Here is a 26,566-nt window from a genome sequence, read left to right as displayed (position 1 = left end):
CAAAATGCATGTTCCAAATTATTATGCACAGCAGAGTTTTCAACCTTTTCATTTTAATAAAGAACAAAAAAATGGTCATTTTTGAAATTATAAGCATTAGCAGGTTATTACAAACTGAAATCAAACAGTTTTCAACTCAAAACTTTATTCTAGGTGATGTTACATTTGCACATAGGACCGCTTGTTCGAAAGGAGCTTCTGAACTCTCTCGTCCATTGAATTTGTCAGGTTTTGGATGGTTTCTGCTTTAATTGTTTTGCATGAGGACAGACTACCCTCCCAGAGCTGTTGCTTAGATGTGAACTGCCTCCCGCCATCATAGACACTCCTTTTGATGATGCTCCAGAGGTTCTCAATGGGGTTGAGGTCAGGGGAGCATGGGTGCCACACCATACATTTGTCCCCTTTTATGCCCATAGCAGCCAGAGATGCAGATGTGTTATGTGCAGCATGAGACGGTGCATTATCATGCATGAAAATGATCTTGCTGCGGAATGCACGGTTCTTCTTCTTGAACCATGGAAGGAAGTGCTGTTTGAGAAACTCAACATACATTATGGAGTTCATCTTTACCCCTTCAGGGATCCTAAAAGGGCCGACAATCTCTCTCCCCATGATTCCAGCCCAAAACATTACTCCACCTCCTCCTTGCTAGCGCCGTAGCCATGTTTGCATGGGGTGTCCATCAACCAGCCATCCTCCACTCCATCCATCTGGACCATCGAGATCATTTCATGCATGATAATGCCCCGTCTCATGCTGCACATAACACATCTGCATCTCTGGCTGCTATGGGCATAAAAGGGGACAAACTTATGGTGTGGCACCCATGCTCCCCTGTATAAATCGATGCAGTTTGCATGGATTTATATAGTGTGACCAAGTTGACAAGCACTTTCCAAGTGATGCTAAAATTTCTTGGAAAGCGCTTGATAACCCGCATGCGGAAATGCATGTGAAGAACACTTTACTTCCGCTTGTCCCTGGCAGGAAAAACGCATGTACAATCCGCATGTACAATCCGCATGCGTTTTTTCTGCCAGGGAGATGCAGAAACGCTCAGGAAAAAATCCAGAGCATTTCTGCATCGTGGGCACATAGCCGTAGTGCTGCGTTTTTTTCCCGCAATGATAATCCGCAGCAGATTATCATTGGGGAACATGGCAGGTCTTCTACCATGCGTTTTTTAAGAGTTTCTGCAGCGTTTTTGCCGCTGCGGAAAAGCTTAAAAAACGCATCGTGGGCACACAGCCTAACAAGGGAGGTGAGTACAAGTGTTTTTATTTTAACGGGGCAAACACTCAGATTGATAAGGGGTTGGCCGACTAGTGTCATGTTGGGAACTTTATGAATTGAAAAGAAGTGAAACATTTCTTTTCAACCAACTGGGTGTAAATGAGACAATGTGGGCGTGGGCATGTTTTGATTGGGCGTATACCATATAACTCATACTGGCCAATCAGATGAAAGGAAATTGTACATTTTTATTTTCAGGGGTGGACATATCTTTGGAATGAAGAAGCACAGAAGAAAAAGAACCTGTTCCCGTATCAGTGGAGCAGCACCAACTGGAGGAGCGCCTCAATTTACATAAAAAAAAACAGTGAAACGTTCCCTTTAAGTGGGTCTTTAAATAAACTTTTAGTGATCTGAAACATTTAACAAAATTGCTTTTATTCACAGTGGGAACTGATCCTAGCAGTAATGCAGGCAGTTTTGAAGGGGATTATCCTAGAAACATAATGAATTGCAAATAACACACCAGTGAATCATTAATAGGTGCTTTGTACCCATTTGCAAAGAAATCCCCATAATCGGCTACTTGTTTTCCCCTTCCCTCAGCTGATGACCAGACTGACAGGCTTTATAGGATATGTAGCAGCAAGGACCCACTACCTTCTCCCCACAGACTCTGTATCCATCTGGTATTTCATATGTTTCAAGCACTATAGAGTAAACAGTACAATACATGTTTGGGTTGTACGTTATGAGATAGGTTTTCCCAAAAGACTTTGACTGCACAAACGGGAAGTATCACACAAGGTATGATGAGGTCCTTCCAGTGCAGATAAAGCAAAGTATGCATGTACAGATCCAGGAAAGCTGAGTCCAGACCAAGCAGTTAAAGGGAAGTCTATATGGGCATGTAGGTCATGTGAAGCTAATTAAAATTATATCAGATATCTTATTCCAGAAAAATCCATGTTTTTCTTATATGTGAATGATATGTGTATGAGCTGTTCAGGACTATGGGCTGGACACTGGTCTGCATGAGAATCTGTCTCCAGAGATTATTATAAATGAAAGGGGGCATTACCAGTGTGAAATGTAACTAACACACAACAGGAGAACTGAACTGTGTTCTTACACATTAGCAGCTGCAGCTCTCACAGCTCTGCTGTTTTGCAACAATATTGCAGCTCTGACTGCCTGTGAGATGGAAGCTGTAGAGGTGTCAGGTATAATCACACACAGGTCTGCAGTGAGATCAGGAAAGCATATCACACTGGTAATGCCCCCTTCATTTATAATAATCTCTGGAGACAGATTCTCCTGCAGATCAGTGTCCAGCCCATAGTCCTGAGCAGCTCATTTACATATAAGAAAAACATGGATTTCTCTGGAATAAGACATCAGATTGCAGAAATCATTTTATTCAGCTTCCTATGACCTACATGCCCATACCGACAGCTTACGAGGGTTGATCCTACCGACAGATTTCTTTTAAGGAATTTTATTATAGGGATTGTCCACTACAGTTTCTTATCAGCTCCACTGTCCATCAGAAAATGGAACCTGCATACTTAACTCCTGGACCAGAGCTGTTAAAGGATTATCCAGTAGGGGACAATCCTATTATTACAAGTAGAGATGAGCAGATAAAAAAAATTCAAAATTCATCTGTTCACACAGATTTTACTGGGAAATTCGATCAGCAGAGAAGTTATTCCCCGAGAATGTAATGTCCCTTATGCTCTGGGGTCTTTCCAAATCCCAGTGCAAAATGTAAAAAAAAACAAAAATTACACTCACCTTCTCTGGCAGCTCCTCAGCCGCATCTTGTCTACGATTAAATTTTCACTCTGGGCCAGTGCTTCCGGTCGCGACTAGGCCCTGATGCATGTCCAGTGAACTCCTCGTGGCCGGAAGCCCTGGCCTATAGTAAATGCAACACGACAAAGGCATGGATGATCGGGAAGGGAGCTGGGGCATATAGAAGTGGCGTGTGAGAAGAGTGTGGTTTTTTGGTTTGTTTTTGTTCCTCTTAACCTTTTGCCGGCCTCTACTGTTTAGCAAGATTGTAGACGCAATAGGCCTCCATTTTGCTGAATTTGCGAGGAGTGAACTACAAGATATATATTACAATAATGGAGCAAAAATTCTATGTATATGAACTCTGATTTACCTCCTGCTACACACTTTTTTGTGGGGTTGTGGTGCATTTGTCATTTCCTACTTCATTGCTTTTTAATGTATTATATAGATATAATAAGCTATGGTTTTTCTCTATGTGGTTCTTTTACAAGATCCTACAAAGAATTGTACAAGACTATCATGAATGAGTGTTTTAGGCTGCCAATCACCCAATAAATAAGCAAAACACTCATTCGTTGGGCGAAATGATCTTTGGCTGCACAAAAGATCATAATTCTCGGCAGCACATCATCCTAGATTAGAGTTGCCAAGAACAATCGTAGCCTATTACAGATCGCTCAGTGTGCATATGAAGCTGGGTCAGCCTGTGTAATCAGGCTATTAAACAACCACTGATCAGCTCAGTGCCCATGGTCGCCCCTTACTGTCGAGTTTCCATATGGATCAAATTTACTGTAAGGAGACTCTAACATATAGGAGAAACCAAAACAGAGAACCCCTTTATCCATATATAGGAGGAAACTATAGCATATTACTCAATAGACAGAAATATCCAGACACTTGACATCACATACTAGGGCATCTCCAGATATTGTAGTCCATGCATTGTCATCATTTCATGATTAATCCCATGTACACACCTGATAATGGTCCAGTCCTTTGTGGTGAAGTGATGGTGTCTGAGAAGTTGACCCCTCCAAATGGTGTAAGATCACAGTTGCCCCCAAAAGGTTGGTTAGAAGGACGATGCGAGTCAAGGCTCTTGCTGGGAGTCTGAGAAGCAGAGAGGGAAGGGAAAGGTATATGCGATCCTTCGGCAATATCCAGACTGCGGCTCCGTGGCCCACCTTCTCGTGGTTTACTTTTTGTACCGCCCATCTGTTGTATGGACAAAGAGTAGTAAGTATCATGACGAGGTACTGCAAAATACCCAAGAAAGATCTGCCAGCCCAGGTGACAGAAGGTTAATTTTCTTGATTGAAATACAATGTTAAAGTAGTTGGGTGTCTCTGGTACCCCTAAATGAGGTCATGACCCATCTGGTGGACATGCTCTGATCCTCTCCCTTCCACCCCTCATAAAGTAGAAATGTGGATGTGGGGGAGAGTTAATTGAAAGTCTTGGAATGTGCTGTGACGGCAAAACCAGAGGAAGAAAGAGAAAGAAAGAAAGGGGGAGGTTGGCATGGGAAGGAGAAGGGCGAGAGGAGGAATGAAGGAACAACAGGTGGTAAAATGGACGTGATTAGCAAGCAGAATGGCGATGAACAGTGAGTTATTGATTGATAGCGAACGCAACAAGTAACGGCAATAGTGAAAGGAGAAGACGTCTGGGAGAGATCAAGGGTGACAACACAGAGGACATAAAGAAATCCACTATACAGAATTAAAGAATTGATTTATTCATTCACATCAGTTCCTGTCCCTGTGGAGACACATTGAAGCAAATCTAATGTGACAACTGTACCAGCTCGTCGTGCCTGACCAACCATGCCATCATCCATCTGCATCAGTGATGACCAATACCACTACAAGCCCCAGCAGTGCTGTGAACGTCTATCTTCCCATTACTGATTTGTTAGATCACAGTCAAGCACAAATTATTAAGCGGTTACTAAGAAAACCACAGAAATAGGGAAGTTGAGGATTAAAAAAATATATATAAATTTTATATATAATATATGCTGACATAATAAATAGCAATGCGAGATCTCACATTCATAAAGGTTACGGTATATGGTTCTAAGGAATGACACAAACATGAATAACATTCCAGACAGGTTCGGTCTCGCTGCTGCCTCCGTGACTCCAGGAATCGCTGTGGGGTGCTGTACACTCATATACATACAGGCTATACATAATTCAGGCATCGTGTAATGGCTGTTACTGCCAAACTGGAGAAAAGCAGTTTCCAATCCCAACCTCCATCCATACCGGTATGGGCGACTTTCAATATACTACTAGGATACCAACCACCTTGCTAAATTTGGCAGCAGTCGGAAAGCCTGGCACGTGTGATAACTGCAGCGAGGAAGCAGACATCACAGCTCCAGAATTAGCACACCGCAGCTTTAATGATGAAACATGGGGAAATAGCACCTCTGCTACGTGAGCCGGCAGGAAAGCCTCAGAGTATTTGGCAATAGAGTCACTTTTACATTAGAGCCTGGCTTGGATTCCCTCCATGCAAAAAAAACATTTACCGGTCTCTACTCTTTTGCACACGTCATACTGTAGGTCTACCATATTTCACCATATCACATCTCGTGGAGCTATCAATGGCTGAAAATAAATGCTGGAAGCAAGCAGCTGCTCTGCCCAGTGACCTGTGTCAACACTTCTAGGTGCATGTCAGGCCTCATGCAGACATCAGCAGATTTTGTAGAAGTAAAAAACTGACCAGTTTTCATCATTTCTTGATCAATGTTTGGTCAAAATGTCGGTATTTACCATCAGGCCTGTTAGTTTTTCTTTAAGAAGCCCTCCTACTCTGCACTCATTACCTGTATTAATTGCACCTGTCCACACAATCAATCACACTCCAACCTCTCCACCATGGCAAAGACCAAAGAGCTGCTTAAGGACACCAGGGACAAAATTGTACATCAGCACAGGGCTTGGATGGGCTACAGGACAATAGGCAAGCAGCTTGGTTAGAAGGTACAACTGTTGGCAAAAAAATACTTCAAGGACATACAAAGTCAGCAGTATAGTTTATTTAAAGGGAATCTTTCATCCCCTGGGACTTTTCAAACGGCTAATATGGGCATACAGGTGATAGAAATGTGAATCTATACTTACCTGTATGGCCCATATTAGCGGTCTGGTTGCGGTGTAATAGCTTTTTTTATGAAATTTCTGCTAAGCTTTGCATCCCCTGGATGCCAAGAAATGCCCACCTACTAGCCCTATTATCATACTTACCCCACCTCCTCTGCACGTCACAGGGCCCTGTGACGTGCAGTTCCCAGCTGGATCCCGCGCCTGCGCTGTTTCCTCTGTACGGACGGCGCTGTTCTCCCTTGCAGTCAGTGTAGTGTTTTGAAGCAGGGAACTTGTGCGCAGGTGCCGTTGAGTCACTCTGCCTTCCCAAACACGGTGAGCGGGACTATATTTCTCTAACAACTGTTGGCACAATTATTGGAAAATGTAAGAAACACAAAATGACTGTCAATCTTCCCCAGTTTGGGGCCCCATGAAAGATCACAACTTGTGGGGGGGGGGGGAAGGATGATTCTGAGAAAGGTCAGGAATCAGCCCAGAACTACACAGGAGGACCTGGTCAATGACCTGAAGAGAGCTGTGACCACAGTCTAAAACATTACCATTAGTAACGCACTATGCAGTCATGGATTAAAATACTGCAGGGCACGCAAGGCCCCCCTACTCATGCCAGTACATATCAAGGCCCATTTGAAGTTTGCCAAAGACCATCTGGATGATCCAGGGAAGGCATGAGAGAAGGTCATGTGGTCAGATGAGATCAAAATAGAACTTTTTGGTATTAATTCCACTCGCCGTGTTTGGAGGAAGAAGAAGGACGAGTACAACCCCCATCCCAACTGTGAAGCATGGTGGGGGAACATCATATTTTGGGGGTTCTTTTCTGCAAAGGGGACAGGACGACTGCACCGTATTGAAGGGAGGATGGATGGGGTCATGTATTGTGAGATTTTGGCCAACAACCTCCTTCTCTCAGTAAGAGCATTGAAGATGGGTCATGGCTGGATCTTCCAGCAAGACAATGACCCGAAAAACACAGCCAGGGCAACTAAGGAGTGGCTCTGTAAGAAGCATTTCAAGGTCCTGGAGTGGCTTAGCCAGTCTCCAGACCTGAACCCAGTGGAAAATCTTTGGAGGGAGCCAAAACTCAATGGTGCCCAACGACAGCCTCGAAACTTGAAAGATCTGGAGAAGATCTGTATGTAGGAGTGGGCCAAAATCCCTACTGCAGTGTGTGTAAACTTGGTGAAGAACTATAGGAAACGTCTGACCTCTAATTGCAAACAAAAGGTTTCTGTACCAAATATTAAGCTCTGTTTTTCTATTGTATCAAATACTTATTTCATGCAATAAAATGCAAATTAATTATGTAAAAATCATTAAAAAAAAAAAATTCCAGAAAAATCACATTGTAAGATTGTCTCTCACAGTTGAAGTGTATCTACAATAAAAATTACAGACCTCTCCTTTCTTTGTAGGTGGGAGAACTTGCAAGATCGGCAGTGTATCAAATACTTATTTTCCCCACTGTATCATTGTCCCCAGTGGGGCTCAACATATATTTCCCCATCAAAATGTCTTTTGGAGAGTCAGAGGAAACCCTTGCAAACACATGGACAACATACAAACCCTAAGCAGCACGATTTGTCTATAGAAAGCCTCACTTTACATCAGGACTACACAGGACTTTACCTCTAGTGTAAATGATTTCCACAGCAATATAATAAATCATTCTAAAAAGGCAGCAGAGTGATTCATCGGCACCCAGTGACACTACTCTCTGTCACACCGAGGTGTGGGCATGTCAATACACAATCCCTTTCCATCACATGCATAATGCGGAAATTAACCCCACCATGAGCTCCTTGTGTATCATGAGAGAACTCTTAAAAACTACTGCATTTGCCAGACTGGGAATGATGGAGCTGAACTATGAAGAGCAGTGGTGCATCGGACATTTTGTCACTAGCAGGGGGTGAGGATACACTTGCACATAGAGCGCCTCCTAGAATAGAAATCAACACGTGTTGTTCTACATCTGCATAACTGTTTCCCTCCGTCAGTCCCACAATTAATACTAGGAGACAGAACCAGAGGGGAGTAATCGCTACCTATGGGGCAGTTTTTCAAATACATCACTACTTTCGATTACAGACACCTCCTTGGCCAAGAAGGGGGTAAACGGGGTCCCACCCGTGCAGACAAGCGACTGGACAGTCTCATTTGCCCATTATGTGCTACCTACAACTTGATAGGGGCTTGTTTAAGGCCCTTTGACACGGGTCATAATAAACTATATGGGGACAGAACAATTGTTAAAAAGCACTCTGTGCCCATACACAAAACACACTGACTGCAGCACATCCAGTCTACATGGTGCGATGTGCTGCATAAATGATCTAATCAACCCACAGAACGTTATTTTGCTTGTACGTCAGCTTATCGGAGGCATGTTTAGATGGACCAGTGATGAAGAATGAGCGTTCATATATACGCTTGTTCCCAAATTATTGCCCGTGCGAAGAGGCCTGGAGGCTGAAACTCTGCTCATCTGCATCAGCCAATAGCCACAGTTATGAAACAATTACATGGCCACTGGCCGCCACACATGGGCAGAGTTACATCCTTAGGGTGTGTGCACATGACATCTTAAGGATGATTACACCAGAAATCCACTAAAAAAAAAGTTTGCAAAATTACATATGTACTGCAATGTCAAAATGACTTGCTACGCACATGTTCGGTCTTTATTACCTTCTTTTAACCGGTTTAGGCTCGAAAGCTCTGAAGCAGCTAGAAGTGACTGATCCATTCTTAAGGCAGATTATGGACGCCGTTCACTAGCTCATACACAGCTGTAGAAAAAAAGGTTCAGGAAAACCACACCAACGTTCTGAAGAGTCTTCTGCTTCAAAAGCTCAACAGGTACACAGGCATCTAAAAGGCGTAATGTGCACATACCCGAATGAATTTGTGAGTTTAGTGCGTACAGCTTCTTGAATTCTGCTTTTTGATAATGATACAAGGAAGCAGAAATCACCTGACTTTTAATATAGTTGAATAAATTCCCCAAATGATCCTCAGCAGCACATAGTCATTAGTTTCCAGACAGCTTCCTTCTGGTCATCACTTTCCATAAGCTGAGAAAACTACCGTATATGCAGTATAAGGCATGGAGATAGATACCTGATCAAATGAAGTGCTAATTCTTAAAAAGACTTGATCAGTGATCAGCTTGTTCTCCATATGATATCCATCTCTAGATCTATATGGACAGACCGACAAATGTCTGATAAAAGTCTACGGAGGAGTGTGGAAAAATTGCAGCATGCATCATCAGACTCCACTTTGGGGCCATAAGCCTGATGGTCAGAACTATGCCAAATGGCTCACAGCATGCGTACACAGTACAGCGCATGGATTGCTGTCTCATCCGCAAATCTGGACGATCGGCAAATGAATTCACAAACTTGAGTAAATACAGTCTTACCATTTCTGAAATCACTACTAAAAAAGTAAAGTAAAGGCCACCTTGTGAAAATCTGATTTATGGCAGCCACAAAGGACTTAAAATTCCCAATATTTTACAACATGAAATTTGCTGTATGGGCGAGAGAAAAAAAATGGTATTATTTCTGCATCAGTAAACCGCACAAAAATAGTCTGCAGGAAAGAGGAAGAGAATACAGACTTTGATTCATATACAAACCTGCCATAAATATGCCAAAACGACACACTGCCCAATAAAGGCTAGGTTCACACGTCCACAACTCTCCTGACCTAAGGTATCAGCCCTTACATATGCATATGGGGATCAGGTCATGAAACCTGTGGCTGGGCCAATAATACCGACCCTTACAGGGACGTGTAAATCTAGCCTAAGCGCGTATACATCACGTGTCCACCCAACATTACGTAACAGCTCTGTGAGACTTCCAATCTGGACCAAAGTGACATGAATGCAACCAGGCAGGACCTGGATGTCACTCAGTTTAAAAAGCTGTAAAACGTTTTCTCGCTCAGATATTCAAACACTTATTTTATCTTTTTTTCAGGATACATAGGAGCTCATTTGTATGTCGTTTTCATAGCAGCAGTGCTCTATTGCGCAGGCGCTGGGGAGTGAAATGTGACTTCCTGGCACCTATCAAATAGAGCACTGTGCTCAGCCAAACGGGCCCAGGAGGAAACAAAGCGTGCTCCCTGTGAGCCGCGCTTTGCGCATGCGCTGGCAGGGGGGGGGGGGGGGGGGAGATATGGTAAACGTGGACATAGGCGGGGATTTGGTGGAATAATAAGCCGATAGGCGGGGATAGCCAAGCCTGTGAAAAACCAAGGAGATAAAAATACATTTCTCTGCAATCAGACGTCTACCATGGACCATACAGGTATGTATAGATTTACTTTTCTATACCCTGTATGCCCATAGTGGAGGTCTGATATCTACAAAGTGGTGACAGATTCCCTTTAAAAAGGTACTCAAACCCACATTTAAGAAGTTTATTAATCTTTCAGGTGCTTCACAGTAATTAATGCAAGGTGGAATAAAAAGGCAGGCACACGGCAGGGCTCGGAAGGGACAGATTGACAACTGAATTCTGGCTGGAACAGATTGCGGATGCCATGTCACATTTGAAGAGCCCCCAACATACCAAAACAGCAGAAACCCCCACAATTGACCCCATTTTCGAAACAACACCTTTAGAGGAATTTATCCGATGCTCTACACTGAGCACTTACATCAGGGTTTCCATTTAAATTTCTAAGTGATCCATTCACTATAATGAGGCAGTTACTCTAGACTAAGTCTGGCCTCTATTCAGCATTGACCTTTTCAGAGGTGCACAAAACTGTGGCCGACCGTGCTTTTATGCATGCCTAAAAAGACGGACACTGCTGGATCATAGGCCAGATGGTGTCCACAGCACCTCCATCTGCAGAGAGGTTCCTTCTGAATCATGTATTTCAGCAGAGATTTACATGGAAACCGAGGTGAGCTGAACCTTACTGCGATCTTTGGGAGGCAGCATGAACAAATTTGGGAGGGATACTAAATAGGTATATTTTATGTAAAAACAAAAAAATACACATTTATTAATATTTTTTTCCATTTTTTTGTTTACGTTTTTTCAATCTTTTAATTATTATTTTTTTTTAAACTTAAAAGTCCCATAGAGGGACTACCGTATATTCCGGCGTATAAGACGACTTTTGAAGACTGAAAAATCTTCTGTCTAGTCTGGGGTCGTCTTATAAGATAAGATATACTTTATTTATCCCGGAGGAAATTGCGGAAAATACGCCGGTAATGTTTTTGAACTTTCAGAAATTGACATGCGGGGATACTCTGGGGGTGTTAATAAGCTGCCGTGGCCGTATCCCTGCCATGTGGGAGTTAATATAAGGTGGAGGGAGTTAAAATACGGCGGCGGTAGGTCCAGACAGTCAGCGCTTCTGTGCTGAAACTGACACATCGCTGCGCTGTGTCTTCTCAGGCCTGGGACACAGCGCAGCGTATTCCCAGCAGCGGAGACAGACAGAACCTAGCGAACTTTTCTGACACATCGCAGTGTCTTCCCAGCTCCGGACACAGCGCAGAGCTTCTGTGCCGACAGCTTTCACTTGTCACAGAAGCGCTGCGCTGTGTCCGGAGCTGGGAAGTTCGCATCGCTTCTGTGACAAGTAGTGTTGAGCATTCCGATACTGTAATATCGTGTATCTGCCGATATTCGCGGTATCGGAATTCCGATACTTAATTCCGATACTTTTACAATATCGAATACCGGAATCGGAAGTTCCCATAATGCCTGCGCTCTGCAGTGTCTCTGAAGGATGACAAGCTGGATGGCAGAGCTCAGCTGAGATCCAGCCTGTTATCAGAATGCCATCCCAGCGTGGGAGAATTCTCCTGATTGTTTAAAAGCCGGCGGGCGGTAAAAAGCCGCCGGCTTTTAAACAATCACACAGCCCCATACTGCTTCCCCGCAGCCTCCCACCCCGATCCTCCGCTCCCCTCGCCACCTCCCATCCCGATCGTAAGTTAGGACCGGGCGGGGAGTGCAGCACAAAGGAGCGGGGAGCGAAGGACCCGGGCGGGGAAGCCGGCAGTGAAAAGACTTCACCGCCGGCTTTCCCGCCGGTTATTTCAAATGAACAGCTGAGGTATCAGGTGATGCCGATCAGCTGTTCATTTGAAGTCGCCGCGGTGCCCTCAGAATGTGAGTTCATGTGAGTTCATGCTTGACTGCATTGCATGAACTCACATGAACTTTCCCACGGTCTCACAGGTCAGCCTCACCTCCCAGACCCGTCATGATTGGTGTGTGCGGGTGTCTGCGAGTGTGTGCGGGTGTGCGGGTGTGCGCGGTGTGCGCGGTGTCTGTGCGATGTGTCTGTGCGATGTCTGCGAGTGTGTGCGGGTGTGTGCGGGTGTGTGCGGGTGTGCGCGGGTGTGCGCGATGTCTGTGCGATGTCTGTGCGATGTCTGTGCGATGTCTGTGCGATGTCTGTGCGATGTCTGTGCGATGTCTGTGCGATGTCTGTGCGATGTCTGTGCGATGTCTGTGCGATGTCTGTGCGATGTCTGTGCGATGTCTGTGCGATGTCTGTGCGATGTCTGTGCGATGTCTGTGCGATGTCTGTGCGATGTCTGTGCGATGTCTGTGCGATGTCTGTGCGATGTCTGTGCGATGTCTGTGCGATGTCTGTGCGATGTCTGTGCGATGTCTGTGCGATGTCTGCGGGTGTGCGCATGCAGGCAGACATAGGCCGATGTGACACTACTACTCCCATCGGCCTATGTCTGTCCCCCGTCCACTCCTGCCAGCAGGATCAGCTCGATGGGAGCAGTAGTTCCCATCAGCCTGATCCTGCTATATAAATTGCCCTACTGTGTCTCCAATAAATGTTAAATACATGTCATTGGTGGCCAGTGGTTGCCTACAATAAATTAGTTCATACATTACCTGTCCCCGCCAATCGCCACCTAAAATAAAGTAAAAAATAAAAAACTACACCTATACTCACCTAGACACCTAATTCCCCGAAGCCATCGATCTCCTGTAATAAAATTTAAAATAATAAACCACAACCTTATCCTTACCCCTCCGTAGTAGTCCACGAGTGTCCCACGAAGATCTCCAGTTTAGAGCAGCCACATAGAATGTGACCGCTCTGAACCGCTGCCGCCGCTAGAATGACGGGGCCGTAAAGCAGCCCCGTCATTGCATAAGCGGGTTCGCCGGAGTTCAGGCAGCGCTGCTCCGGTTAGCTGCTTTACGGCCCTGCTGTATCGTGAGAAATTCCCACGTTACAGCAGTGCCGTAAAGGAGGTCTCCGGAGCTGCGCTGACTGAATGCACTCCGGTGACCTCAGTCAGTGGCTCCCGCTGCCGGGAGCGGACGTGTTCCCGGCAGCGTGAGCTTACAGCAGCCATGCACAGCTGTCACCATCTCCAGATGTGACAGCTGTGCATGGGAGATCAGCGCAGGAACGTGGACAGGTAACTATTATTTTTTTTAGTAAACTAAGAATTAAATAAAATGGTGTGGTTTATTTCAAATAAATTATTTTTTTCTGGGTGTAGTGTGTGTTTTTTCTTTTTAACACTTTGTAGGTTAGTAATGGGGGTGTCCTATAGGCACCCATCATTACTAACCTGGGCTTCATGGCAGCTGGCGCTGACATGAACCCCAGCCCTATTACCCCCTGCCACCGCACCAGGGCAGCGTGGAAGAGCGAGGCTAAGTGCCAGAATGGGCGCATCCTATGGATGCGCCATTTCTGGGGCGGCTGACGGCTGGTGTTTCTAGCCTGGGAGGGGGCCAATATTCATGGCACCCTTCCTGGGCTATTAATATCAGCCCCCAGCTGTCTGCCTAGCCTTTGCTAGCTATTAAAATAGGGGGGACCCCATGTCATTTTTTTGGGGGGGGTCCCCCATTTTAATAGCTAGTAAAGGCTAGGTATTCAGCTGGGGGCTGATATTAGTAGTCTGGGAAGCTCCGTGGGTATTACCCCCTTCCCAGGCTTCAAACATCTGCCCCAGCTGTCTGCTTAACCTCCGCTAGAGACTAAAATTAAGGGGAACCCCATGCCAATTTTTTTTAAAATAAATCCTTTATTTTAATACTAAATGACAAGTACAGTAATCAACACTGTCACTGTACTTCATATATATGTGACTGACATGTTTCTATCTATCTAATCTATGTATGATTCTCTATTCCTTCTAGTCTAAATTGTCGGGTACAGATGCTGAATTGCCGGCCGGCTTTTTTAAAGAGACGGTGCATGAAAACACTATTATATTTTTAAATAAATCCTTTACACTAAATGACAAGTACAGTAAGCAACAATGTCACTGTACTTCATATATATGTGACTGACATATTTCTATCTATCTAATCTATGTGTGAAGCTCTATTCTTTCTGTTGTAAATTGTCGGGTACCGGTGTATGCCACTGATGAAAATGGATGATAGTAATGTTGTTGTTGTATGCCTTATGTTTATGAGTGACAGTTTTCCTGCTATATACCTGCATGTCATAAGAATTTAAATTAAAAAAGGACCATGTTAAATTCAAATCTGTTTTTTTTTTAATTTTTACCGGTGTTTGGTATGCGTTGGAAAAGGGGTAGTCTTATACGGTGAATATATCCTAAACTCTATATTTTAACAGGAAAGTAGGGGGGGGTCGTCTTATACACCAGGTCGTCTTATACGCCGGAATATATGGTAACTGTTATTACTGTGATCGTTGGTATAATGCATTATAACTGTCAATGCTACACTGACAGAAGCCTCTTAGACCATGTTCTGAGCATTGTCTAACAGGCTTGTTGCCATAGCTGGCTGACCCGCAGGTAGTCATGACGACCTCCGTTTGCCAAGGCAACGATCAAACCCTCGTGATGACGTCGCAGGGGTGCCGATCTGAAGAGAGAGGGAACCCTCTTCCTCCACCTGCCTTCTAAATGCTGCATCTAGGGGGTTAAACGGCCCGGGCAGTGACAGCAGAGGCTCGCCCTTGACTTAATCCGAGCTCCCAGCCGCGATTTGTGAGGGCACTGCTCCTGTGTCCACATGATCGCCGTGACGTAAATTTACCTCATTTTGCAGGAACCTATTCCTGACCATGATGTAAACTTACATTAAACGTCGTGAAGGGGTTAAACCATAACTGTCGTTTTAATTCTTATTTAATAATAATGTAGAACAAGTTATTTTAATAATCTTTTAAGTATACCTTACAAATGAAATCCGAAAGAAAAGCTTTCAAGAACCTTCTAGAGGTCGTCCCCATATTTCTGAAGTCTTAGTCTCAAAACTTTTGGCCATGACAATACACTGAGATAGATCCCAATTACTTTAGATCCAGGCTGAACCTACATTAGTATATTTTGTACAAGTCCGGAGCCTTGAGTGTAGCTTCACATGGGCGAAGAGTACTGTAAGTCACTTATATACGAATTCTGTAATATACTTCACTTACAGGGGTTATCCACTACTCAGCCACCTCCTTCTCAACTACCATATTACCCAATGCAAAATACAAGCAGCCTGTACTACCTGCCGATGCCATAACAGCAATACTGGTGTCTGCTCTCCTGGGGCTCACGTGACATTGTTATGTCATGCGAATCCAGCAGCCACTAATGGCCCGCTTCACACTATCTTCATTGGGACAAAACTGACATCCAGAGGAAGTGAGCAGCAGATCCAACCTCACCTAGCTGACTGGCTGCTGGGCTCATGTGACAATGTCACGCAAGCCCCTGCGCCAACAGTGAGTACAGGCTGTTTTCACTTGGGTGGGTGTGGGGGGGGGGGGGGGGATATGGTAACGGAGTACGTGTTGTCTGAAAAGTGGATAACCCCTTTGATAAAAAGGTTTCCCTTAGCAATATTATTATAGCGCCATTTATTCCATGGCGTTTGACATGTGAGTAAAACCAAATTATATGGGAATATATCTAACCACTTGTCAGACACAATCTGCTGTATGACTAGAGACTAAAGGCAGACTTGGACATCAGATAAGAATAGACCACACCATCGGTTGACTGGTTTCAACCTCAACTTCTGCAGGAAGGAAACTTTCAAAAAGAATTACACAGCTTTTCTAACATGAAGTGTCTTCAGGTCTAATACAACCCCTGGCAAAAATTATGGAATCAACGGGCTCGGAGGAGGTTCATTCAGTTGTTTAATGTTGTTGAAAAAAAAAAAGCAGATCACAGACATGGCACAAAACTAAAGTCATTTCAAATGGCAACTTTATGGCTTTAAGAAACACTAAAAGAAATCCAGAAAAAAAAATGTGGTGCTCTGTAAGGGTAATTTTTTTCAAACCAAGAAGAGGGGAAAAAAATATGGAATCACTCAATTCTGAGGAAAAAATTATGGAATCATGAAAAACAAACACAAAAGAACACTCCAATACATCACTAGTATTTTGTTGCACCACCTCTGGCTTTAATAACAGCTTGCAGTCTCTGAGGCATGGACTTAATGAGTGACAAACAGTACTCTTCATGAATCTGGCTCCAACTTTCTCTGATTGCTGTTGCCAGATCAGCTTTGCAGGTTGGAGGCTTGTTATGGACCATTTTCTTCAACTTCCACCAAAGATTTTCAATTGGATTGAGATCTGGACTATTTGCAGGCCGTGACATTGACCTTATGTGTCTTCTTTCAAGGAATGTTTTCACAGTTTTTGCTCTACGGCAGGATGCATTATCATCTTGAAAAATGTCATCATCCCCAAACATCCTTTCAATTGATGGGATAAGAAAACTGTCCAAAATATCAATGTAAGCGTGGGCATTTATTGAAGATGTAATGACAGCCATCTCCCCAGTGCCTTTACCAGACATGCAGCCCCATATCATCAATGACTGTGGAAACGTGCATGTTCTCTTCATGCTGTCATCTTTATAAATCTCATTGGAACGGCACCAAACAAAAGTTCCAGCATCATCACCTTGCCCAATGCAGATTCGCGATTCATCACTGAATATGACTTTCATCCAGTCATCCACAGTCCACGATTGCTTTTCCTTAGCCCATTGTAACCTTGTTTTTTTCTGTTTAGGTGTTAATGATGGCTTTTGTTTAGCTTTTCTGTATGTAAATCCCATTTCTTTTAGGCGGTTTCTTACAGTTCGGTCACAGACATTGACTCCAGTTTTCTCCCACTCGTTCCTCATTTGTTTTGTTGTGCATTTCCTGTTTTGAAGACATATTGCTTTAAGTTTCCGGTCTTGACGCTTTGATGTCTTCCTCGGTCTACCAGTATGTTTGCCTTTAACAACCTTCCCATGTTTGTATTTGGTCCAGATTTTAGACACAGCTGACTGAACAACCAACATCTTTTGCAACATTGCGTGATGATTTACCTTCTTTAAAGAGTTTGATAATCCTCTCCTTTGTTTCAATTGACATCTCTCGTGTTGGAGCCATGATTCATGTCAGTCCACTTGGAGCAACAGCTCTCCGAGGTGTGATCACTCCTTTTTAGATGCAGACTCACGAGCAGATCTAATTTGATGCAGGTTTTAGTTTTGTAAATTAAAATTTACAGGGTGATTCCATATTTTTTTCCTCAGAATTGAGTGATTCCATATTTTTTTCCCTCTGCTTGGTCTGAAAAAAATTACCCTTACTGAGTACCACATTTTTTTTCTTGATTTCTTTTAGTGTTTCTTAAAGCCATAAAGTTGCCATTTGAAATGACTTTAGTTTTGTGCCATGTCTGTGATCTGCTTTTTTTCAACAACATTAAACAACTGAATGAACATCCTCCGAGCCCAGCGATTCCATAATTTTTGCCATGGGTTGTAGATTTATCTAATAACATATAGTTTGTTTTATGAAATGTGGTGACAGATCTGCTTAAAGGGTTACAACTTGATTTATGATATATCTACATGATTTGCCAGTAATGTCTAATAGATATGGGTCCCACCAGAAGCACTCCTGAGCCTTCTTTAATCAAAGTTATGGAAAGGTGTGACTGCAGCCAAGCAACTGACCTTATTCAGAACTACCATAACAGTGAATGGAGAGAGCTGAGCGAGCGTGCCCACCTCTCCCTACGCTGCGCCTAATCAAAAGTTGGAATGGAGAACACCAGTACTGGTGATGGGTGCGAGACCCAGATGAGGGACCTTCATATGTATATAAAAATTAAAAAAAAGATACATGAAAAGCAATCCTGGCTGACTCATTTCAGAAGAGTCACTAGGTAGACATCTGAATCACAGCAGCCAGGAGTTTTTTGGATTGTGTAATCTGTGTTTTATAATGGACTTAACGAAACCTGCATTTTCTTTCACTGCCAACACTGGATTCTCTTCCGTTGATCTCTATAGAATCATACATGCAGTCTTTGAGCCAAACAGGTGTGACTACAGAAAATACCCCTCTGAGATATACAAACTAAAAATGTCAGGAGTGTGTAAGGGAGAAAACAATGCTAGAAGCTTTATTTTCCCCAAAACAATCCTGCAGTAAAATACATTAAGTATGGTCATACCTAGCACATGCTGCATTTGCTTGTTGGGGAAGCAAGAAGCATGGCTCGCAGTCCTTTAAAGAGGACCTGGCACCAGGTCACGCATGGACAGTTTTTGCCATTATTTTATTCCAGCTACTTCCCAGATGGTTCCATTTTTTGCCTTATGGTTGCAGAGATATGGGCCTTTTTTTTCTACAGTCTTTACAACGGGGTGTGGTAAACAGGATTCTATGGGGCCGTGAATTTAGGCCGCTCTATATTATTACCCAAGGCCTCCTTCACACATGCGTATAAAAAACAAGGACGTGAAAAAACGGTACCGGTGACAGTGTATTTCAAGTATGGATAAAGAAAGAACTCAATTACAAAGCTTTTCCTATATTTTGCAATGTTATACACGAACACTATCCGTGTGCTGTACGTGTTTTTCACGGACCCATAGACTTGTGTCATCCGTACTGCCAGAAAAAAAAATATGGACATGTGAGCAGCCCATAGGTTATAATGGGTGCAGGTGGTATGTATCCGTGAAAAAAAATGGATACCACATGTACTGGACACAAGGATGTGTGAAGGGGGCCTTATAGACAGAGTCCCTAGTCTACAGCACCATCTTGGGTAGTTTCAGACTACTGTTCTCCACTATGTTCTAAGGAACAAGGCTAAAGCCTAAAGTTATGGAAAATCCAGGTATCAGCCTCTACTACTTTCACTTAAAATAAAAAAAAAAGTCAAAGTAGAACGCAGGTACTGGAGGGTTGGCCGTAGCGTTGGGTGAATATTGGCATCACTAATCCTCAGATGGCCCCATTCACTTCATGCTTAGACCCAATATCACCTATGGAAAAAGGAAGATTGGATCTTCGCAAAAGAGATAAAGAGAACATTATTAGTTTTAAAAAAAAGTAGAGGAGTAGTTCTCGCGAGCACAATGTGATATCGTGATGCTGTGCCAGATCCAATGTACATATCGCAATGGCAAGCAACGGACCCTATAGTAGAGGATTATATTTCTGGAGTCCGCATGATAACTATGCAAAATGCAATGAAACCACATGGAACCTTCAAACTCCTATTCGAAAACAAACACTTGCAGACATTATCTTGACCCTTCTTCACAAACACGTCAAGCATGGTCTAACAGGGGTATGTACACACTTTAAAGGGAAATGGTGGTGTGAAAAAAAAACACTATTTGACCCAATACCTGCAGGTTAACTGCAAGGTAATAGCATCCTACAGCTGTGCAGTCGCCACCCTGGAAGCCCGGCAGCCGGAAGGAAATTAAACTTTATTCCTCCCGGTAGCGTTCAGATTTCAGTCATGGGGCCGGCGCCGTTATTGCTCTGTGCATAAAGACTGATAGCAAGCTCTAATGATGAGCGAGCTGTCAGTTAGCGCGGGGGGCGCGGATACAGCTGTCACTTTCTATATGCAGAGGGGAGACTCAACCTGCGCTGTTGCCGGCTGTGACTGAAATCCAAACACAACTGGGGAGGAATAAAAGTTCATTTCCTCCCGGCAGCCGGGCCCCAAGTACCGATGCCGGGAAGGTTCAGAACACTATTAACCTGCAGATTAACCCCATATCTGCAGGTTAATAGCATTCTTTTCACGTGACAGGTTCCCTTTAAGTATTTGCAGCAGAAATTTCCGCAGTTTACTCTCCCAGCAAAGTGAATGGGAACTCTGAAACCTTATGCACATGTTGCTTATTTTTTCCTTGCAGATTTGAAGCAATTTTTTTTAGCATTGTTCACCCATTCAAACAAATAGGGAAAAATCGTGCGTATTTCATGCAGTTTTTCCTGCCAAGAGATGCATTTTTGGTCCAGAAGTTTTTGCTGCAAATACTTACCCTTATAGTAAGAAAAATAAAAAAAACAATATTCTCACCCACCGATCCCTGTATTAGCCTACTCTCATTGCTGGGATAGCCAGGGATCATCTGGGTCACTAAGAAGCAATAGGGGATCGGTAGGTCTGTCACATACCTCAATCACTCAGGACCCAGTTATGAATAAAATAAGGCTAGTGCAACCCCTTTAAGAACCAGTACAGAGAAAATTTCTGTTGTGGATCTTGCCGCACTGTATCTTTGGAAAAAAATGTTATAGGTTTGTGCTTTTCCTGGCACAATGGGGTAAGAAGGTCACAAGGAGAGTATGGATATAGATAGATTTATAGGCTGTAAGACGTATGTGCAGGACTCCTACCAAAGGTACCTCGTAAACCATTGCTTGGTTGTCTGCATCACTCTGCCATTGTAACTGTTACCATAATATTGTGCTAGGTGATACGCTACGGACGCTGATGGCGATATAGAGAATAATACAAATATGGCATATTATAATAAATAACTAGACCCTTATACATGGGATGGTATTTACAGCAATACCATATAGTTTATATGCTTCAGTAGTCACTTGTCCGCTTGCACAGTACACAGACAACTTCTCAGATCTCGGGTAGTCTGATAGAAATCCCCCGTCGTGCCCTGCAGCTGGGAGAACAGGAGAGCTATGTGCAATACTTCCAGAGAGAAGACAAGCCGCAACCTGCCAGGAACACGTCAATGAGGGGGAGGTGGTACACTGAATATTTTGGCCTAGATAATATCCATAGACCTAAATATTAAGAAGTTTTGGCAGAAATATGAACTGCAGGTTAACACAATGGAAACGGAGGAAAACCTACAGGTTGATTGTCAGCTCTTCTACAGAGATGGAGAGTGAAAGAATAGAAATCAGAGATAAATGGCAATGAGATGAGGAATGGCTGCACTAACAGTCTGGATGTTTCATACTGTCACAGTGTGATGGATCCTACCTGTGCGGGGACAGACTACTTTATTGTCTGCCTTTAGGAGCAACAGGTCATGCTTTTCCATCTCACGCAGGGGGACATCAACGTTGAGTACAATTCTGCACTTCTATGGAAGCTTTAGGGGGTCTACACAACTTCTTGCACATCCACATGGATGCTCAGCTTGCCCGAGCGTTCATGTGTTTTACACTAGAAGGGTAACAAGGCGCTGGCAGACACCTCTGCCGGAAGGTTCTCCCAACAGATAATTGGTGATGCCCCCGTACACATGATGGTCAGCCGGCTGCATGGCTCGGCCTATAAAAGGGGCTTTTTGCATTTATTTGCCCTAGTAATCTAACGTGACATTAAGATCCCAATATGACGCAGCTGAAATCACAACCAGTGGCTGAAATCCAGCAGGTTTGGGTTTTGGTGACCACATTCACCGCCATTGTGCTTATATTTAGTGGCCAAAGTCCCTAGCCTTACAGGAGCACATGGCGGCCCACACAGCACCAGCTGCACCGCCATACAATGGCCATGAAGTTACCTGACAGCCTGTGCCCATGTGCAGATCCAGGTGAGCACATACATGTGGCCCCTAAGTGCACACAGTAACATGAGCCGGAGAATCCCACCCTGCCCCGTGCTGAGCCCCTCATCAATGACTACAATGCACTGCACACAAGGATGCACAGCCCCCACCGACTGACCCCCAATGCTCACCTTGTTGTGTCCCACAAGGGGGTACTGGTGGGTGTTGTATTCTCCGGGGACCCCCCTCAATTAGAGGGGGGTGAGGGGCGCTTCCACGGGCTCAGTCTCCGCCTGCGTTCTTATCACTTTCCCATTGAGCCCCTGATGCATCGGCCGAGAAGTTTGTGCTTCTCCTTGGATTGAGGTTCACGCCCGGCCGGTGATGACTCCCTCCTACCGACCGACTGCATTCAAGCCACCCCCGGGAGGCGGAGATGAGCCAGTCCGTCCCTCCATGTGTGTGTATGACTCCGTGTCTCCAGCGCCCCCTGGTGGTCATCTCCCGCTCTATAACATACAGGCGGCTGCACCGCGTGTCACTCAGACTATGCCCCCGCCCCCTGCCGGCCTCCCCTTGTATCCAGGCCTTTCTTCACGTTCTCCTGTTCCTCCCTGGTTGCAGCCCTCCTTCTCCTCCCTGGTTGCAGCCCTCCTCCTCCTCCTCCCTGGTGTGCAGCCCTTATTCTCCTCCTCCCTCCCATCCTGAGCCCTTTTCCTGCTCTTCTCATTCTTTCCTAATGAATAGGAGTGTTGATTCATGGAGAGTGACACATCGGTCCAGTATGGATACACACATGGCCATTACACATAGCATGCAGCACTGACGCATGACATAGAGAAAGGAAGCGCCGTCATGAGGTAGAATCATGTAAGTCAGTGTTTCCCCAATTCCAGCTCAGAGCCCCCAACATATCATGTTTTCAGGATTTCCTTAGTTTTGATGTCCCTCTCCACAAGGAGACACGTTACCCCTTAGACCTCAGTCCAGAGCCTCTCACCTAGCCAAATCAGTTCTCATACTTTGCACTGACGAGGGGCAATACCCCGAAACACCGTGTCTGCAAACTGAGATTCTGATCTGGCTTTTATCCCATATCATATTGCAAGGCTCGTTAAAGGGTCGATAGTGACTTGTAGGATTTCCAACAGGTGGCGCTATAGAGTTCTAGTCCTCTTCCTCTCTGAAGAGACAATTTGCATAGTTTGATGGAATTATCACCTGGACAATACTATGGAAATCCTGAAAATATGATGTGTTGGTGACTCTGAGGACTGGAGGTGGGGAACACTGATCTCCACACCACGGACCACGTCAGAAGCGCACATTTATTTTGCTTCTCTTGCTTATATCATCATATTCTGCAGGAATAAGGATAGGTCATCAATGAAAGAGTAGTGGACAACATCTTTAATTTGCAGCATTAATTGTCCACCAATCGATAAATACTGATCAGCGGTCGTTTAATAGCCTGTTTACACAGGCAGACTGCACATAGCGATGTGCATGTATCTATAATAGATCGCTCACTGCCCATTGTCTGCTTTGTTCTCAGCAGCTTGAGTACTATTTAGACAAGGCAATGCGCTGCCGAGAACGATGATCTTTTGCGCAGCACAAAAGATCATTCCACCCTACGAATAAGCATTTTGGCCTTTCATCAGGTGAAGGTCAGCCTGTTTGCACTGACAGATTATTGTGGAACTAATGTGACTAGGATGATCTCAATAATGTTTCAGATGCACTTTTAGACAGTGTTGATAAATTTGCTTGGTAGTCATCACTCACTGTCCCCAGTGGGGGCTCTCAATCTAAATTACTGATGGGAATCAGTATCTCTTTGGAGTGTGGCAGGTGCTGGCGGACACGACTGGTAGGCAGGCAGGTACTGGCTGATGCAGGCAGGTGCAGCTGGTATACAGGTGGGCACAGGCAGATACAAGCAGAGACAGCTGGTATACAGGTGGGCACAGGCAGGTACAGGCTGGTCCGGCTGGTATACCTGTGGGCACAGGCAGGAACTGGCAGGTCTGTCTGGTATACAGGTGAGCACAGGCAGGGACGGCTGGTATACAGGTGGGCACAGGCATGTGCAGGCAGGTTCCGCTGAAAGGCACAAGCAAGGAAAGGCAGGAACTAGACAAGAACAAGCAGGTATGGGCAGGTACTAACGAACTGGGGACCTGACAGCTAGCAAGCATACAGAAAGCAGACTAACAACGTTGTGCAGGCACCTCCCAACAGGTGGACGTGCTTTAAATAATAAGTGTCTCCCAGCCATTGGGACTGTTCCTTTAGGAGGGGAGGAACGCGTGCCCTAAGCACAGTGCCCAGGGATCTGCGAGCCATGCACAGCAGGAGGAGCGGGATGGAGGCCTCGGTGGTGAGTAAGTCAGCGTCTCTGCCAGGAGAGGGAAAGAACATGCAGAGACATCAACGCTACACACAGGCATTAAAATTTTACTTTTTCCCACAAAAATGTTGCTGTAGCCCCAAATTTTTCATTTTCAGAAGCATAACAGGAAAAAATGATCCATACAATTTGTTGTCCAATTTCTTCTGAGTACACAGATACCTCATATGTGGTGAAAAACCACTGTTTGGGCGCACAGCAGGGCTCAGAAAGGAAGGAGCGCCATTTGACTTTTGGAGCGCAAAATTGTCTGGAATACATAGCGGACAACATATCGTGTTTGCAGAACCCCTGATGTATCAAAAACAGTGGAAACCCCCGCACAAGTGACCCTATTTTGAAAACTACACCCCCTCAAAGAATTCATCTAGAGGTGTGGTGAGCATCTTGAAAACACAGGTGCTGCATGTAATTTTAAAACATTGGATCGTGAAAACTAAAAACGACATTTTATCCCCAAAAATGTTGTTTTAGCCCCAAATTTTTCATTTTCTCAAAGGTAACAGGAAAGAATGGACCACATAATTTGTTGTGCAATTTCTCCTGAGTACAGAGATATGTGCTCAGAAACTCATATGGGCTCAGAAACTGTTGTTTGAGAAAACGGCAGGGCTTGGAAGGAAAGGAGCGCTATTTGATTTTTGGATTGCAAAATTGTTTGGAATAGATTCGCCATGTCGCATTTGGAGAGCCACCAAGGTTCCAGAACAGCAGAGACCCCCACAAGTGACCCCATTTTCAAAACTACACCTCTCAAAGAAGGAGTGTAGTGAGCATTTTAAACCCATAGGTATTTCACTGAATTGTATAACATTGGGCTGTGAAAATGAAACGTAACATTTTTTCCACTAAAATTTTATTTTAGCCAAGTTTTTAATTTTCAAAAGGGATAACAGGAGAAAATGGACCACAAAATGTGTTACTCAATGACTCCTGAGTTCAGCAATACCCCATATGCGGTCAAAAACTACTTTTTAGACACAGTGCAAAGCTCAGAAGAGAAGGAGTGCAGAACTGACTGGAAATATTTGCGGGTGCTATGTCACATTGGCAGAGCCCTTAAGGTGTTAATAAGTGACCCTATTTTACAAACTACACCTCCTAATTAATTAAGTTAGGGGTGCAGTGAGCATATTTTCACCGCATGTGTTTCACAAAAATTGTATACCGTTGAGTGGTGAAGAAAAAAGCAATTAATTTTGACCACTATAATGTTGTTTTAGCCCCAGATTGTACATTTTTCACAAGGAGAAATAGGTACAAATGACCAAATAATTTGTTACACAATTTCTCGTGAAGGAGGCAATATCCTATATGTGGCCGTACAGTACTGTTTGGCCACACGGCGAGACTTGGGAGGGAAGGAGCGCTATTTCACTCTTGGAGAACAAATTTTCCTCTAATAGTTTGCGGACTCCATATACAGAGCCCCTAAGTGCCAGAAAAGCAGAAATCTCCCTAAATTGACTCAAAATTTCACAGGTATATGGATGATTTTGCCACCATGGGTATTTTCCAGGAGCGAACCGCAATGGACGTTACTCAGTGAAAATGCAAATATGCCATTGTAGTGCCCAGTACATTGTAGTGCCCGTACATTGTGCCCGGCTTGTGCTTCTGGAGACACGCGCAAAATTAAGTGGGCTCTCATCACTACAGTTATTGCCAACATGTGGACGCTAACTGTGGTTTAGGCACACTATGGGGGCTCAAGAGAAGTGGGTATTTGGATTTAGGAACGCAGATTTCGCTGGATTTCTTTTGGTGGGTGCCACAACACTTTTTCAGAGCCTTCGTGCTACCAGTAACATGGAAGCCACCTATATTTCTGTTAACAGATGACAAACCTGAGTGGGGACTTGTTTTTGTGGGTTGAGTAGAAGCTTTTATTGGTGGCATTTTGGGGTGTAGACGCTGCAGCCTGTCCACTGTGAACTGTGCCCGGAGTTGAATACTTCTGTTTGGCACTGGAAGCTGCTAGAGCTAAGGATGAAGGGGATACTGAGACTGGCGGGATCGAGCCTCTTCTGTGTATGAAGTTTTCTCTGGGAGAAAGGACTGTAATCTGTTCGGGTGAGCTGCACTGACATATGTGCCCTGCTAAATTTACAGTTAATTTGCAGTGATACCTTTGTGACCAGAATAGGCTGTTTTTGGTTTTGAATCCCTTGGAGTTTTATGAAAGCAATA

The 26,566-nt window shown here is 44.3% G+C and overlaps 1 protein-coding gene across 1 annotated transcript in view; it reads right to left on the bottom strand.

Annotated features, from left to right (window-relative positions):
* Positions 1 to 22,434, bottom strand: part of SRC (SRC proto-oncogene, non-receptor tyrosine kinase) — a 42,126-nt gene extending 19,692 nt beyond the window's left edge. The window contains exons 1-2 of the mRNA XM_073683845.1: positions 22,155 to 22,434; positions 4,017 to 4,254 (exon numbers count right to left, since the gene is read on the bottom strand). Of these exons, the coding sequence (XP_073539946.1) occupies positions 4,017 to 4,254 (238 nt within the window). The 5' untranslated portion in view covers positions 22,155 to 22,434. The remainder of the gene's footprint in view (positions 1 to 4,016; positions 4,255 to 22,154) is intronic.
* Positions 22,435 to 26,566: the final 4,132 nt, after the last annotated feature.

Source organism: Phyllobates terribilis, unplaced genomic scaffold, assembly GCF_046119375.1.
Source record: "Phyllobates terribilis strain yellow unplaced genomic scaffold, ASM4611937v1 Scaffold_5__5_contigs__length_657084704, whole genome shotgun sequence".
NCBI classification, from domain to species: domain Eukaryota; kingdom Metazoa; phylum Chordata; class Amphibia; order Anura; family Dendrobatidae; genus Phyllobates; species Phyllobates terribilis.
This window is presented reverse-complemented; position numbering and strand designations above follow the sequence as displayed.